Source organism: Colletotrichum truncatum (genome assembly GCF_014235925.2).
Source record: "Colletotrichum truncatum strain CMES1059 chromosome Unknown Contig_0006, whole genome shotgun sequence".
Taxonomy (NCBI): Eukaryota; Fungi; Ascomycota; class Sordariomycetes; order Glomerellales; family Glomerellaceae; genus Colletotrichum; species Colletotrichum truncatum.
The window spans coordinates 3,888,783-3,902,934 of NW_027222403.1; the positions used below are offsets into that span (position 1 = coordinate 3,888,783).

Consider the following 14,152-nt stretch of genomic DNA (forward strand, 5'->3'; position numbering starts at 1 on the left):
GTCTACTATAGTAACCATAGGCAGTACTTTGTCGGGGGTTGTTCTAGTTGTTGCGGGGTCTATTGTCGTTTCGCTGGTTGTTGAACTGGTGCTAAGGCTGCCACTGGTACTTGCGTCCTGAGTTAGGGTTTTGTCGTTTTTCGCCTCTTTCCTTTCGTCGTTCGAAAAGCCGGTTGTCGATTTTGATAGCGAGTTCGGCGTACTAGAGAAAGTCGTCAGGTCGATCAATCTTGATGATCTCGTCCTTGACTTCGTCTTTTAGTCCTTGATAGAACATGAAGATCTTGGTTTCCTCGGTGAGGTCGAGTTAAACGCTAAGTTGTCGGAAATTAGCGGAGTAGTCTTTGGCAGACTTAGTCTGCTTAAGTTATGCTAGATCTCGTTCGGCTTGTCGCTTTTCGTCGGGGTCTTGGAAGAGTGACCTGAGCGCGTCCTCGAATCCTTTAAAATTGGCGTAGATGTCGCGGGTCTCGGTAGTACACTCGTCGAGGGTCTCGTATTTTAGGTACTCTTCCTGGATTGGTTTAAACTACTTGAGGGCCTTTCCTCGGAGGTAGGTGGCTGCATGTACTACTTTTTCGGTCTTGTTGGTGAAATCTCTGTGGTGAAAGTTCTAGTAGTTTTTGACCTGAATCAGGAATCCTTTGAGGGTCCCGGGGGTTCCGTCGTAGGTGACAGGCGCACTGAGCTTGAGCTTTTGTCGTCCTCCGTGGACGGGCGTGGTGACGATGTTGGCGGCGGCCCGGAGGGTGGTGATTTCCCCCTGGAGTTCCTGGATCTTCCGGAGGTTGGCGTCCCCCTTGATATCTTCTTCCAGCTTCTTGTAGGCCTGTCCAGCGTGCTGGAGTTGCTCGTTAAGGTTTTCCATTGCTTGTCGGTTTTCGTTGACGATTTTCTGCATGTCTTTTGTCTCGGCTTCTTGTTTCTGGATTATGCGTCGGAGCTTATCGTAGCTTTCCTTGGTGAAAGAGCCATCTCCATCGGAGTCGTACTTGAGGTCCGGCATGTCGAAGTCCTCAGTGTTGGCAGGCTCCTGCGCGAGGCTCTGAGGCTGGTTGCGCGAAGAGGATGAGGATCCTGGAGTAGGTGATTTGGCAGAAGCGCGAGAAGACATCTTGTCTATACTGTTTAGTAGTTCTCAAAAGGTGACTTACTGAACAGGAGCAATCAAAGTGTTACGGCCAGCTAACTGACAGTGGGTTTGTGTTAACAGTAAGCCAGGGATTGACAACAGTAACAGTCGTTCTGGGGTCTGGTCGATTAAATCGTAGATCTTCAAAGGTCTTGGTAATCAGTCAAGGCCTCAACAAGAGTCGTAGAGTAGTCGTCACTTAGGTATAGCTGAAAGTACCGGTTAGGGTAATCACAAAGTTGATTGCTGAAGAGCTATGGAAGTCTAACCTTAAGCCAGGCTCAGGTCATACTATATACAAGTCCTGAATAGTGTTTTTTGTCTACCTGGGGGTGATCACCTAGGTGCATGAGGTGATCGCGATCAGTTGGCAATGCCAACTGATCACTAAGCGTCCCGTCCTATGCTCCACTGATCGTTTCCTTATCTTATCGTCACGTGACTTGTACCATAGTTCTTCCGTGCCGAGTGAGTTCCCGCTGTTCCCGTGATCCTGTAGTACAAATGGAAAAACATCAACAACAGCGAGAACGAAATTTTTGAAAATCGGAGCAAAAACGGCCCCAAATACGCGTGCTCGCGGCCACAGAGCCCCCTTCGATGCAATGCCATCCTCGGCCTTGATTCTACGTCCCAAAGGGGCCCAAGATGGCCGCAGAGCACGCCCCGACTACAATGAAAAACTTGAGAGCAAGCCGCAAAATACGACATATCAATAGACAACACTGTTACCACCACCACAGGCGAGCCACAAGCCGCTACACGAAGCACTAAGACTGCGCCCAAACAATCAACTTCAACACAACAGCCGCCGACAGGTTTTGGGTTACCTGTCACCCCCGACAAAGTTTGCAACGTCCCACAACGACGAAGATGAGTCCGACAGAACAGTATCACCTTCCGCACGGAGAAAGCACCAGGCATTAGGCATGCTACGATCGATGCCACACAATACTACAGACCATAGACAGACTGGTCCCCTGTCGCCCCTTTTGCGAAGAAGGATTGGTGTCCCTTCAACGCGCGACAATGTCTGCGGAATCTGTGCGGGAGCTCTCATACCCAGTAATCGAACATGTCGGAGTCAGTGGAGCATTGTGCTTCGTGGAAGACCCTTGGGCCAATGTGGTGGAGGGCAATAGTGGTCAACAGGCAAGAAACAAGAGGCCACATAGGAACCCGGCAGGAGGCAACAAAGAATTTACAGATGCAACTGAGAAAACGGCACATACAAGTCCGGGAGGATACGGACAAAACAAAGAGACAAAGCTGAGCGCTGGGGGGAGACTGTAGGTACAAAGAACCAGGTACGGTGCTACCAGCACCAACTGAACCGAAGCAGGAGGACGCAAAACAAGCATTCTAGAGAGCAACACAAAAGCGAGAAAGCAGACAGGAGAGCAACACACTTCTTCAACAGAGGGCACAAACACACAGAATAGAGAACATAGTGGGGAGCTTGGGGATAGCTGGCCCTGATGCAACATCAGGGCGAAGTGGGGCGTCGCTGTTCATTGTCGACGCTTCGGCTACCTGCCAAACCCCGCTTTCCGGGCATAGCTGCTGGCATAAGAGCGGCTTCATAACCGAGTAGGAATAAATCAATCAATCAATCATGTAGTACAAATGTCCTGTCCTAGCCGCCCGACGCCCAAGTGGGTCGTTCGGCTGTTATCCTTGTTTACGGGTCGTAACACACAAGTCGATAAGATGTATATTCTGTTACCTCTCTACGATTAAATGATCACATAATCAGTTTCAAAGTCTATAAGATGTGAATTCTATTGCTTCTTCACGATTAAGTGATCACATAATCAGTTTTAGTTATTTGAATAATGCGACACCAATTAGCTTCAAACGCTTTAAAAGTAAAAGTTCTAAAACAAAGGTAAATGCGGTACCTTTTCATTTTCAAAGGAAGTAACTTAAAAATACAGACAGAGTATGAGAACAGGAACATATCTAGACTTTTAGGCTATAATGGTATCCCGGCTTTACCTAGGAATTAGTAGCGGAGAAGCCAACGGCGCCAAGAATATTTACTTAACATGCGTCTAATTCTGTCATCAGTATTTCCTATCGTTTAGTAAATAGGCTGTCTTTACACAAACATGGATATTAAACATAAATAGCTGCAAATTTCCTACCTAACAAAATTGTCTTGTTGTGCTAAGAATTTTACTAACTATCTTCATTTTCCCAAGGAGTCAAAAGTTCATTCAATCATGGCCTCTACCACATCCTCCAAAGATATCAGACAGTCAATCAAGGCTACAACCGAGGCCTTTTTAGCATCATTCGAAGACAGCGCAACCCAGGGCGATGCTGCCATTATCAATCGCAACGTCACACCGGACTGTACCCGTAGTATACTTCCTTTAGCCGTGTCTGAGGTTTTTGGTCTACCAGCAGGCTTCAGCATCGACAATGCGACATTCCAAGAGATCTTTGCACAGCATATCAAAGCCCTCAAGTTCCGCAATGGCGTCATGTCAAACTTGGTCATCGACACTGAGGCCCGCTGCGCTGCGTTTACGGCTTACCATGATGTTGTCGTAGCCAAAAGCGAGGAGTCGTATTTCTATGAGTGCAGTTTTACCTTGTACTTCAATGAGAATGGGTCTAAGATTAGGAAGGTAGTCGAGTTTCTAGATAAGGATGGAACTGTGAGAATGGCAAATGATTCCAAGTAAGATCTTCCGTGTGTATGATTACAGCGCATCCGAGATAGTCTACTGTTAGTACATTAAAAATCTTATTTCGTGGCTTAGCTATCCAGCCTCTATCCAGTTCTGCTAACCATATAATTGACCCGAGCAAGGCTTATACGGTTGATAAGGCTGAAGAGCAGTTATATAAACTAAGGGGGTTACTGCTGATGAGGGCGAGGATAAAGATGTGAATTGTCAGACCCCGTCTACAGGGTTGCAGTGGCAGCCGCGCACCAGCCTCCGGCACGTATAAAAACAGAGGTACTACCACGTTGAGCTAAACGCCCAAAAGGGTACGTAAGAAAAAGTTTCCTACTTGTTTCTTTGGCTGTACTTAAGTAGGGATGATGCGTAGACACAGCTTACGCCACATCAACCGTGGCATCCGCTTGCTGCTATCCAACTTACCGTTTTCTAAACACACCCTCTAATATCGGTACTATTTCAAGTGGATCGACCTTGACTTCCGTTAGTGCACTTAGCGACCCCCTCTCAAAAAGAAGAAGATCGGGAAAAACTGCAATATGGTGGACTGCGTAGACGAAAATAAATACAGTACTTATGTCCTAGTCCTGGGGTTACCACATGAAGCTCCGTTAAGTTGTAGAAACGAAAATGTAGACTCCCTCTTATTATTAGCAGCGTACCATAGCGGCGTTCGACCAAAGCTGTCTTCGACATTGATGGACCCCCCATTTTTATGTAAAAAGGCTACCACGCCTGTATGTCCTTTGGCTGCAGCAAGCAACAATGCAGTTCGGCCATGTTCTTCTTTGGCATCAACGGATCCCCCGTTGTCACAAATGACTTCAACAATACCTTCGAAACCATTTGCAGCCGCAAACATTAACGGCGTACGGCCGTAATCGTCTGTGATATTTACAGACGCCTCCAGCTCACAGAGAGCTTGAACTACAGCCTTGTGGCCATTGGTTGCAGCAAGAAATAGTGGTGTCTGGGAATATAAATCTTGTGTATTAATTGTCGCCTCATACTGGCAGAGGGTGTGGACCACATTGTGGTGGCCGTTGGCGGCGGCAAACGATAGCGGTGTTTGATTTTTTGAGTCTTTTGAATTGACGTCAGCGCCGTGTTCTAGAAGACGTCGCACAATCGGGTCGAATCCATTTCCAGATGCCAATGACAATGGACTTCTATGTCCAGGATGAGACTCGAGATTTGCTCCCAACTCGAGCAACATTCGTACAAAATCCTCATGGCCATTCTCAGCAGCAAATGATAATGGTGTGGAATGCTTGGAATTTTCCAAGTTTATATATGTAGATTTGTCAATGCAAATGTTGAGTGACTGCAGACTGCTTGCCTGACTGGCTCTTCGTGTTGATGCTTTTGAGCCTTGTTGATAAGCCTCATCTACCTTGTGAAGCAGCAATGTAGCAGTAGCCACGTCACCGACAAGAGCCGCAGAATGAAGTGCTGTGCGTCCAAATGAGCCTTTCGTAGTCCAGTCAAACGTTTTGGAATTAATTAGAATGCCCGCAATAGCAGCGTGCTTTTCTTCGATCGCCCAATGAAGAAGTCCTTCTCCTTTTCGATAGGAACTTAGATTTATCCTGCTCAATATTTCATCCAAATCATATTCAGACTCGTGGTCAGACTGCCCAAGGATTAACTTGGCTGAACTGTTATGCTCATTAGCCAAGGCAGCAAAGAGCGCGAATTCATGTTGTCCGCCCCTAACGTGGGTATGAGGATGATGCTGCAAGTGTAACTCCAGTAGTTTGTTAAGACCCCTTTCCGCGAGGAGGTATGTAATGTCTAAGTTGGGTGGGTAGTGTAGGATTTTGCGGTCCTCAAACAGGTTAGTAAGGTAAATCCAGTCCTGAAGTGGAAATTGCTCTAGAAAGGGTTGTTGAGAAGTGATTTCTGCAGCGAAGTCGGCATGATGGAGTACATTTCGGATGGCGTATCGAATAAATGGAAAACGTTCTGAAGTGTTTTGCTGGAGCAGTTTCGCTTCCTCCGAATTGACTTCAGGAAGGACTCTGGAAGTGTGCAGTTCGCTTGAAATTGCGAACTGGATATATGATAGACAGCATTGCTTGAGCGTGTCGTGGCTCTGATTACCAAAACCCTGACCCAAGTGAGGCCAAAGCTCTTGTAGTCCTTTGTCTTTGACAAGGAAATCCCGTACAGACTCATGGATAAATTGAACGGTTCCATCGTCTGACTTGGTGATCTCTGCTAATCCTTTTGACGAGCTGACGACACACAAGTCTAGGTCCTCGACAGTAATCTTATCGGAATCGTATATTACAAGGTCCTCCTTTGGTCCAGAGAGCATTGCGAAGTAAAACTCTGTTGGTAGCAACGGTCGCTTTGCGTAGAGAATACACTGAATGCAGAGTAAAAGATCGTCCATGTTCTCTTTATCGCGCCTTAGGATATCCTTGAACAGTTCGCCTAATTGGCCGGGAATCTCCCCCAGTTTCTTTTTTGCTGCAGAGATGCGGCCTCGTCGATATTCCTTGTTAAGGATATCAACTACCAAGACAACCCACATAAAGACGCCGTTAGCCTTTTCTAGGACTCCGATCTTGATCTCCTCGGCATCTGAACGTTGGCCGACTTGCAGTCGGTCTCTGACGTATTTCTCCAAGTCTTTTCCATGGCCAATTTGGTACTCCAGAGTGAGCTTCAAGCCGTGTTTGATGTCTAGATGCGGATAATGACGGCTAGAGAAGCAGATTTGCAGACGCACCCCGATTGTTGTAGCGTCTTCTGCAAGGCCTTCTAAGTACTCCACCATTTCCCGCACCTGTTCTTCATCGCATTCGTCAAGAGCGTCAACAAAACAGATTAGACGACGCTGATCCAGGCACATTACAGCATTTTCGAACAACTTCCGAAGAACCTCGACAGTAGGACACACTGCCAGCTTTAGTGGAACAAGATTGGTGTCGTCAAAAACCGACTGTAAATCTGGGAAGTGCTCCAGAAGTTGAAACAACAAGGATCGATATAATCCCTCTGTCGACTTTTCTAACTCATCTCCCCTAGCATTGAAGAAGAACGACGTATGTGCGGTGGATGTGTCTGGGCTTTTGCTGATGTTCCCAAAGGCGAATTTCATCAAAGTCGACTTTCCAGCACCCGGTTTCCCGCTAATCCACAGAAAGCCATGGTGATAGGACGCCTTGGCAGGATCGAGCCAATCCTTATAAAAAGGATGTTCTAGAATCCATTCGCAAGTTTTTCTTTGCGCCGATTTGATTGTTGCATGACGGGAATCAATGTAGTGGAATCGTATTAATTTCATCAGTTCGGTTCGACGAATTTGCCGCATCCTTTCGTCTGTAAATCATGTAAGCTACGCCCGATCTTTCGAGATTGAACTTACCGTTTTTAGCAGTTGGTACTTGTGTTCTTTGTGTCCGCCTGCTCTGAACGGTCACTTCAGACTCTATTATCGGGTTTGGTGTAAAAATAGATAACAGTTCTTTGACGAAAGCTGCTGCTGTTGCCGCTGCATATGGTTGCCATTGCTTGTTCTTATGGGAATCTGCATAATCACAGATTCCCCGGATCACAAGACAAGGGAAGACATCCATCAGACCAGCTGCTTCCATCTCAAAACATATGATATCAAGTTCCTCAGCCAATCTGTCCCGGTCCCTGCCACTTTTCACAACCTGATTTCCAGACGCAATGCCGCCGTAATGAACCTTGGGATCGTGATTAGGGCGCGCGGGCCGGTTATGTAACTTGGAATAATCGCACTGGCTGCAGTCCGACTGCTGATTATGTTCGTATGTGGACCAAAACAGCCTATCATCGAGCAAGCTTGGGAAAGCGCATTTTGCCAGTTGGGGATAACGCCCAACCATGGCGTTGAGGATAGAAGGCACGTTGCTAACTGTCCTTTCGTGACGAGCCTGAAGCTGAGCAATGGCTTTCAGAAGAAGAGGAGGTGGCACTCTAAGCGTGCCTGTTCGTTGGATCCGACCACCAGAGACGATTTTCCCCATGTCGTACTGTATCACTTTAGTGCCGACCACAATATCACCGAGGCGAATATCCAAGTCACCTGGCACGCCACCGCCAATACCAACCATTAGTCGAATACGAATGGATGGGAAGCTTCGGTGCATGTTACTGGCTACAATTGCCGCATTGTTGGTGCCATATTGGCCGAATGGAAGGCATGCCATAACTATGTTATGTTTGCCTATACTCCCAAGAGTGTATACGTTATCGTCGTTATCTTTTGTTGGCAGGCTTTCGTGGACCTGATCTAGCATGGCCTCACTCACAGCCAGCTCAATAGGCAGGGCGCATATCCACCCTACAGTGTATTCAACATGCTGCAGTCTAGCTGGAGATCCCTTCTGCTCTTGATTTCGAACGATGTCTTCATCCTCCTGCCATATTCTCCTTCGTTTCGGTTCGTTGGATCTTGAGTCATAGTCGCTCAGCTCACCGTGATCGCTCCTGTTGCGGTAAGCCTCAGGCCCGTCGTGCCCGCTCGCCATTCCAATTCGTGAGGGCTGTGGTCAGTAGTGGCACATCGGTCGAGACATAATAGCCGAAACGAAGTCGATGGTAGGTAGAAGCCTCGGGCGATGGGTTGGGAGCATCTCGATTGTTGACCGCCGCAGCTACTCGTTCGCTATTCATTGACTAGAGACAAGATAGCGACCTGCCAGACCAGAGTTCTTCTCGCAAGGCTGTGATCCCCAACAATGAACTTGAAGACTACAAGCATAGCCACGGCTAAGTTTAGTCATCAATCCTATCTTAGCCACAAATGCATGCTGTGCCGTCAACATGCATACTGGACACTGATACGTACTCCTTACTTTATGTGATCGGTCAGCAATTACAAATCGCACCATCAAATAGGTAATGAGATGTAGCTGAATTTGAGTAGGAGTCTTCATTATTATAATCCTGATTCATGAAACCTACTTCTGACTTGCTATTTAGTCAAACAAGAGGGTTTCTGAGGCAGAACTTGCGCTGGCTGGCAGTCTGTCGTAAGGATGCCTGACGAAAGTGTACTAGCGGTGTGGCTGGGCCTAGTCTGAAAGAGTCATCACCGGGTTGCAGCTCACTGGTTGTAACCCTTCCTTGTCAGTAAAGATTCATATTAGTACTAGTGGGACTCGGCTAATCTTTTTATCTACCTAACCCTGGCGCTTTACCTCAGGTGGCTAGTGGATGTGAATCCCCTCAGACTGGCAACAATCCCTCGTTACCACAATAAGCCCGAGCCTCTGGTACCCGGTGATGAAACCGAGCTGCTAATACTGATTGATTTGTTCACTTCTTTACATCTTTATAGGTCTTTCTTACTCTTAATCTGCGGGGCATTGCGTCCCGAGCCCAGTGCTGAACGATGGATGGAGGCCCTGTTGTCCGCAAACAGACCCCGGGCATCCAATGTAGAAAGAAAGTCAAAACCGGTTGTGTGACTTGCAGGTTAGTATCCGAACGATTTCTCCCAATGGTACATCTCAGAATTGAGGCTTTACACAAGAGTTCAAACGCTGAAAATTGCCCATACTAACTGGACAATAGAATAAGAAGGGTTAAATGCGATGAGTCCAAGCCCTTCTGCCAGAAATGTGTTGACACTGGTCGCACTTGCGACGGCTACGAGTCACCCTTTCGACTCGTTTCTACCAACACAGCCCCTAACAACACTCGCGCTGGCGGTCGTAAATCAGTTGCCACTCGTTTTCAACCCATTCAGTCTGTCCTTGAGTTGACTGAGATTGAGATTACCCCTCAGGACATTGACCTCCTGGCTCGTTACTTCTCAACCAAAACCATGTTCGACGTAAAGTTGGGATGTAATGAGGAAGCGAGACAAATCCTTCAAGCCAGTTTGACCGACGCGCCAATCCGACATGCAGTGTCGTCTCTCAAAACTCTTAGAGAACACCTCGAGGCATCTACAAATATTGTTTCGCCAGTCGTGCGGCGGACCCCGAACCACAGTTACGACTACGGTCTCCAACAATACTGCGTGGCCTTAGGCGGTCTTGCTTCCAGGCTGTCTTCTCTTGGATCTGGTGGATTGAGGTCGGCGTTGCTTTGCTGTCAGACCTTCATCAGCATCGAGCAGGTGAGGGGAAACTTTGCTGCAATGGCCCAGCACATGGTTCAAGGGCTTAGCATCATGCGCGATTACCGACTAAGGCCAAGATTCGCTGCCAGCGACGCCGCAGTCAAATTTGAACCCGCCCACTATAGACAGATGCCTTTGATTGATATCTTCATCGTCAAACTCTTCGCTGCGCCATGCAAGTTTGCTGATCTACCACCCACGACTACTAGTGGCACGGACGAGACGATGGCTGCTGTATTGACAACACCACCTCAAATACAGCCTCTTGAGTCTAGTAAGCTTCGTCTTCGCACGATTGCGCCCGATATGGCAACTGGGCTTACTAGGATTGCTGTGACGACGTTGAAATTCCTCGACAGGGTGTCGGATGTCGCATCGGGGACGGACGCTCTTCAATTACTATCCGAAAAGGCAAACCTGTTGGAGTCGTTAGAATCGTGGCATATTGGTCTCGATATCGATCTCTCGGATGCCAAGCCTCATCAATCTGAGCCCCTTTCGGTGTCGTTCCTGCGCTTCCACCACCAGATACTGAAAATTGTTCTTTTGGGAGCACTTTACTCATCACCAGGTGATGATGCCGAGATCCAAGCCGGTGTTGACCAATTGCACCGCATTGCTGGCTTTGTAGAAGAGGGATCCAGGGCTTACAGAATGCGCAACGGGGTTTGAAACGACCAGCGGTAAATACCACTGGCATATATGCGGTAGTAAATGGTACGGCGAAGCGGCGCAATATTGCTCAATCGCACGTGTAATCCCATCGTTCTGGCGGCAAATAGAACAGACTGAAGCACCCTTTGGCAAAGATCACCCTCACTCGTAGATACCAAGCCCTTTCTTCTGAAACGAGGGTACAGAAATATTCAGCATTTCTTCTAAATTAATCCATATCGTACCTAACACACTATCTACTTGCCCCAGCCATGGCTTCTTTATCAGCTGCCAGCAAGTTATGTATGGCCGGCCGGTTGACGACGCGATTCCACCATGCATTAACTGATTTGCGGCTGAGAATGAGATCTCCATAACCACAGACGAAAAGCCTCTGAATCTGCGGGATATAGTAGATGTCTACTAGTGTAAAGTCATTCCCGCCCATGTACTCCCTGCGCTGTAGGACGTTGTCCGCCACGTCGAAGAACGCCTCGACTGACTTCAACGCACCTGAGACGACAGCCTCGTCGGGAGACAATCCCATGAGCTTTTTGACGAACTTCTCAAAGGTGATTTTACCTGCGGGGTCGGAGAAGTAGATCATTTCTTCGGAAACAGCCTGGTCAAACAGTGCGGAAGCTTCCATGTCGGAGTCTCGGGGTAAAAGAGGAAACGAGTACTTCTTGGCGAGGTATTTAGAGATCACGCGGCTCTCGTAGAGGGTGAATCCATCGGGAAAAGTGACGACGGGGACTTTGCCCCATGGATGACGCTTCATGTGTTCCTCAGACTGTACACAATGGTTAGTTAATGATACACTCAGCGTAGGAGAAATGGTTTTGTTCGCCCCTCACCTTTTGCTCTCCTTTGAATAGGTTGATCCATACGAGTTCGTAATCCGTAAAGCCACCTTCGGCGAGAGTCAGGCGCACACGGTCCGTATTGGTTGAACCGCGAGCGCCGTACAGAATGAAAGCTGGAGCCATTTTTGAGGGATACAATATTTTCGATACGAGTCTTGGGCCGTTGGTGGTGAGCTTTAACAAGAGATAAATACCAGTCTATCCTGATTGTTACTTCCGGAGAGAAGCTTAACTGTGGCAGTCAATCGTCGTTTTATATCAATCGCAACGGATGGACCAAGCCTCTCAATGGAGTTACATTGGTTTTGACTGACAATACACATACGAATAGATCAAGCCCCTGGTCATGGACAACGGCACATGTGGTTGGCTGGTTCGCTGTTGCTTCCTAATCGAGCTAGCGCCGACCCCTCGGCCAGCCGTCCGGGAGTGCCGTGCCGGGCGGGGACTCTTGCCCCGCGTGATTCGGGCGGTTCGCTAGTTCTACTGCGGGCTATGCCAAGAACGCTGTGCAAGCAGCCCACTCTGTACTTTTTATTACTTTTCATCCATGCGTCGGAGTCTGGTCTAGGAGATACACAGGATTTCGGACTAATGTTGCAGAAGACAAACGATAATCTCCATCTACCTACGAAATGGATTATCAATCCTTCTCCTCTTAAGACCTTATGCTAAGCCTCTTGGAGTCACTACGAGCTGGCGCATGCCGCTCTCTGATCCAGGCAGCCAGGTCAGCCTCTCATTTGTATCGGGGTCGGTTCTTCTGGCTTTTCCGACAGCCGATGAGGCGACTCTGCTTACGCATTCGAGGTCGTCTGCCGAGCTTTTTGTCACGTCGCAAACTAGGAACGCATTTGATACCGATTCCCGGGATCTAGATAAGCCTCCTTATTAGATTTCTTCCTGCCCCTCATGGCGTGTACAGCTTATCTATGACACATTGTGCATCTCCAAATAAAGAAACCTATAGTTCAACTGTTTATGGCCCTAACCTTAGATAGGTATTGTAAAATTGATGTCTAAGTGACGATCTAAGTAAGCCAGTGTACCTCTTGTGAAGAGTATTTAGACAATTTCATTAATATGAAGAAATACTTTCTTAATTGAAAGTATTCCTTTAAAAGCAATGTAAAAAGGTCAAGTCTGCTGAGTCTCTTTGCTGCCTCTCCCATTCTAATGACCTAAGTACCAAACCCAGGGCAAAGTTCTGCCTCTTGATTGTGGTTCGCAACAAAAACGCCCGGATCCACGTGCGCGACTAGGGGAATGGCATTTTATGATGGACATCGTAATTACGGAAAGTAGGGTAATCAGAGTGACAAAGCGTGACTTACCTAAAGTACGTTGCGTAATATTTAACCGCGTGCTCAGAGAACACATTCCGCATCCTCTCAATACTGAGGTATTTGGGGAGAGTGGGTCGACTGGCGTCCATTTACGGTATACGGAACGAACGAACCAATCAGCATCATGACAGGCAAGCGCACTAAGATATAATCTTCGCTTCAGCCATAAGGTAATGATATCAAACATCACCGGGTCAAGCTCCAAGTTTCTTCGTAATTTCATCGAATATAAGAAAACACACTCCCCCCTTTTGGCTGATTGCAAACTGTTTTACTTTCAAACGCATCTCTAATCTCATCCCGTCCTGTGAATCCAGCTTTTCTTTTCCCCTCCACAACCCACTTCGTATAAGTTCTGGCACACAGGCAAAACAGTACTAGAGACTGAATAACTTCAGCCATATCCCATCATCATGCATTTCTTCCTTCTCGGAGCCACTGGGCGGACGGGCAAGCACGTCGTGTCCGAGTTATTATCCCAAGGTCATACAGCTGTAGCCCTCGTCCGCGCGCCTGGCAGCCTTCCTTCTCACCCTGGCCTCACCATCGTCACGGGTTCGCCGTTGTCAAAATCGGATATCAAAGCCGCTCTCTCCGCGGCGCCTTCTCTGACACCTTCTGCGGCTATCGTCACCTTGAACACGGTCCGGGAGTCTGAAAGCCCTTTCGCGCCCCAGCTCTCTCCTCCTCGCTTCCTGGCCGACTCGTGTGCCAATCTTTGCGAGGTTCTTGAGCAGGAAGGCATTAGTAGGATTGTCTTCATGTCCACGGCGGGGGTCGGAGACTCCTGGGCCAACCTACCGTGGCTGTCTAAGGCGTTTATGGGATGGACTAACATCAAATACGCACTCGAGGATCACAACCTCGTAGATAAAGAGATTCGATGGACAAAAATGAATTGGACTCTTGTAAGGGCTTCAAGGCTGGAGTTCGATGACCTCGAGAAGTCGAAGGAAGCTGACACCGAAGCGGATGTGGAAACGCTGGGCAGCGCTGGCATCGGAATGCGCATGGCCGACAGCGTCAGTGTTTCCAGTGCCGCGAGGTTCCTGGTCAAGGTTGCAGTCGAAGGACTTTTTATCAAAAGCGCAGTAGTAATAAGGAAGTGATTCTGCAGAGGATGTCGCGGGATCAATTACTTTACTCTTGAGAAATTGTCAAAGCATCCACCTTTGCTGTTTAGGATCCTTGCACATTGGTAACAGCCATAAAAGCGGCGATAGTACGGCCAGGTTAAAATAGAAGCACGAAAGCACAATTTCATGGCAAGGTAATACACCTTGTAGCACAGCATAGACGAAGAGACTCGACGGGTGTTATTTCCGTTGCTTCTAAACAGAACGTTCTAT

At 47.9% G+C, this 14,152-nt stretch overlaps 6 protein-coding genes across 6 annotated transcripts; 3 read left to right on the forward strand and 3 right to left on the reverse strand.

The window, feature by feature from the left end:
- Nucleotides 1-613: 613 nt before the first annotated feature.
- On the reverse strand, nucleotides 614-1,114 carry CTRU02_210355 (reverse transcriptase domain protein; the record flags this gene model as incomplete). The annotated part of the gene is made up of 1 exon (XM_070205434.1): nucleotides 614-1,114. The coding sequence occupies one exon, from the start codon at nucleotides 1,112-1,114 to the stop codon at nucleotides 614-616; it is 501 nt and encodes a 166-aa protein (XP_070061082.1).
- Nucleotides 1,115-3,357: 2,243 nt separating this feature from the next.
- CTRU02_210356 (uncharacterized protein) lies at nucleotides 3,358-3,825 on the forward strand (the record flags this gene model as incomplete). The annotated part of the gene is made up of 1 exon (XM_036733539.1): nucleotides 3,358-3,825. One exon carries the CDS (start codon nucleotides 3,358-3,360, stop codon nucleotides 3,823-3,825), a length of 468 nt encoding a protein of 155 aa, XP_036574747.1.
- A 577-nt stretch (nucleotides 3,826-4,402) lies between these two features.
- Nucleotides 4,403-8,336, reverse strand: CTRU02_210357 (PFS domain-containing protein; the record flags this gene model as incomplete). The annotated part of the gene is made up of 2 exons (XM_036733538.1): nucleotides 4,403-7,158; nucleotides 7,205-8,336. 2 exons carry the CDS (start codon nucleotides 8,334-8,336, stop codon nucleotides 4,403-4,405), a joined length of 3,888 nt encoding a protein of 1,295 aa, XP_036574746.1.
- An 866-nt stretch (nucleotides 8,337-9,202) lies between these two features.
- On the forward strand, nucleotides 9,203-10,609 carry CTRU02_210358 (uncharacterized protein; the record flags this gene model as incomplete). Its single annotated transcript, XM_036733537.1, has 2 exons — nucleotides 9,203-9,285; nucleotides 9,385-10,609. 2 exons carry the CDS (start codon nucleotides 9,203-9,205, stop codon nucleotides 10,607-10,609), a joined length of 1,308 nt encoding a protein of 435 aa, XP_036574745.1.
- Nucleotides 10,610-10,844: 235 nt separating this feature from the next.
- Nucleotides 10,845-11,580, reverse strand: CTRU02_210359 (Glutathione S-transferase 1-like protein 1; the record flags this gene model as incomplete). Its single annotated transcript, XM_036733536.1, has 2 exons — nucleotides 10,845-11,384; nucleotides 11,449-11,580. The coding sequence occupies 2 exons, from the start codon at nucleotides 11,578-11,580 to the stop codon at nucleotides 10,845-10,847; spliced, it is 672 nt and encodes a 223-aa protein (XP_036574744.1).
- A 1,636-nt stretch (nucleotides 11,581-13,216) lies between these two features.
- Nucleotides 13,217-13,912, forward strand: CTRU02_210360 (nad-dependent epimerase dehydratase; the record flags this gene model as incomplete). The annotated part of the gene is made up of 1 exon (XM_036733535.1): nucleotides 13,217-13,912. The coding sequence occupies one exon, from the start codon at nucleotides 13,217-13,219 to the stop codon at nucleotides 13,910-13,912; it is 696 nt and encodes a 231-aa protein (XP_036574743.1).
- Between the last annotated feature and the right edge of the window lie 240 nt (nucleotides 13,913-14,152).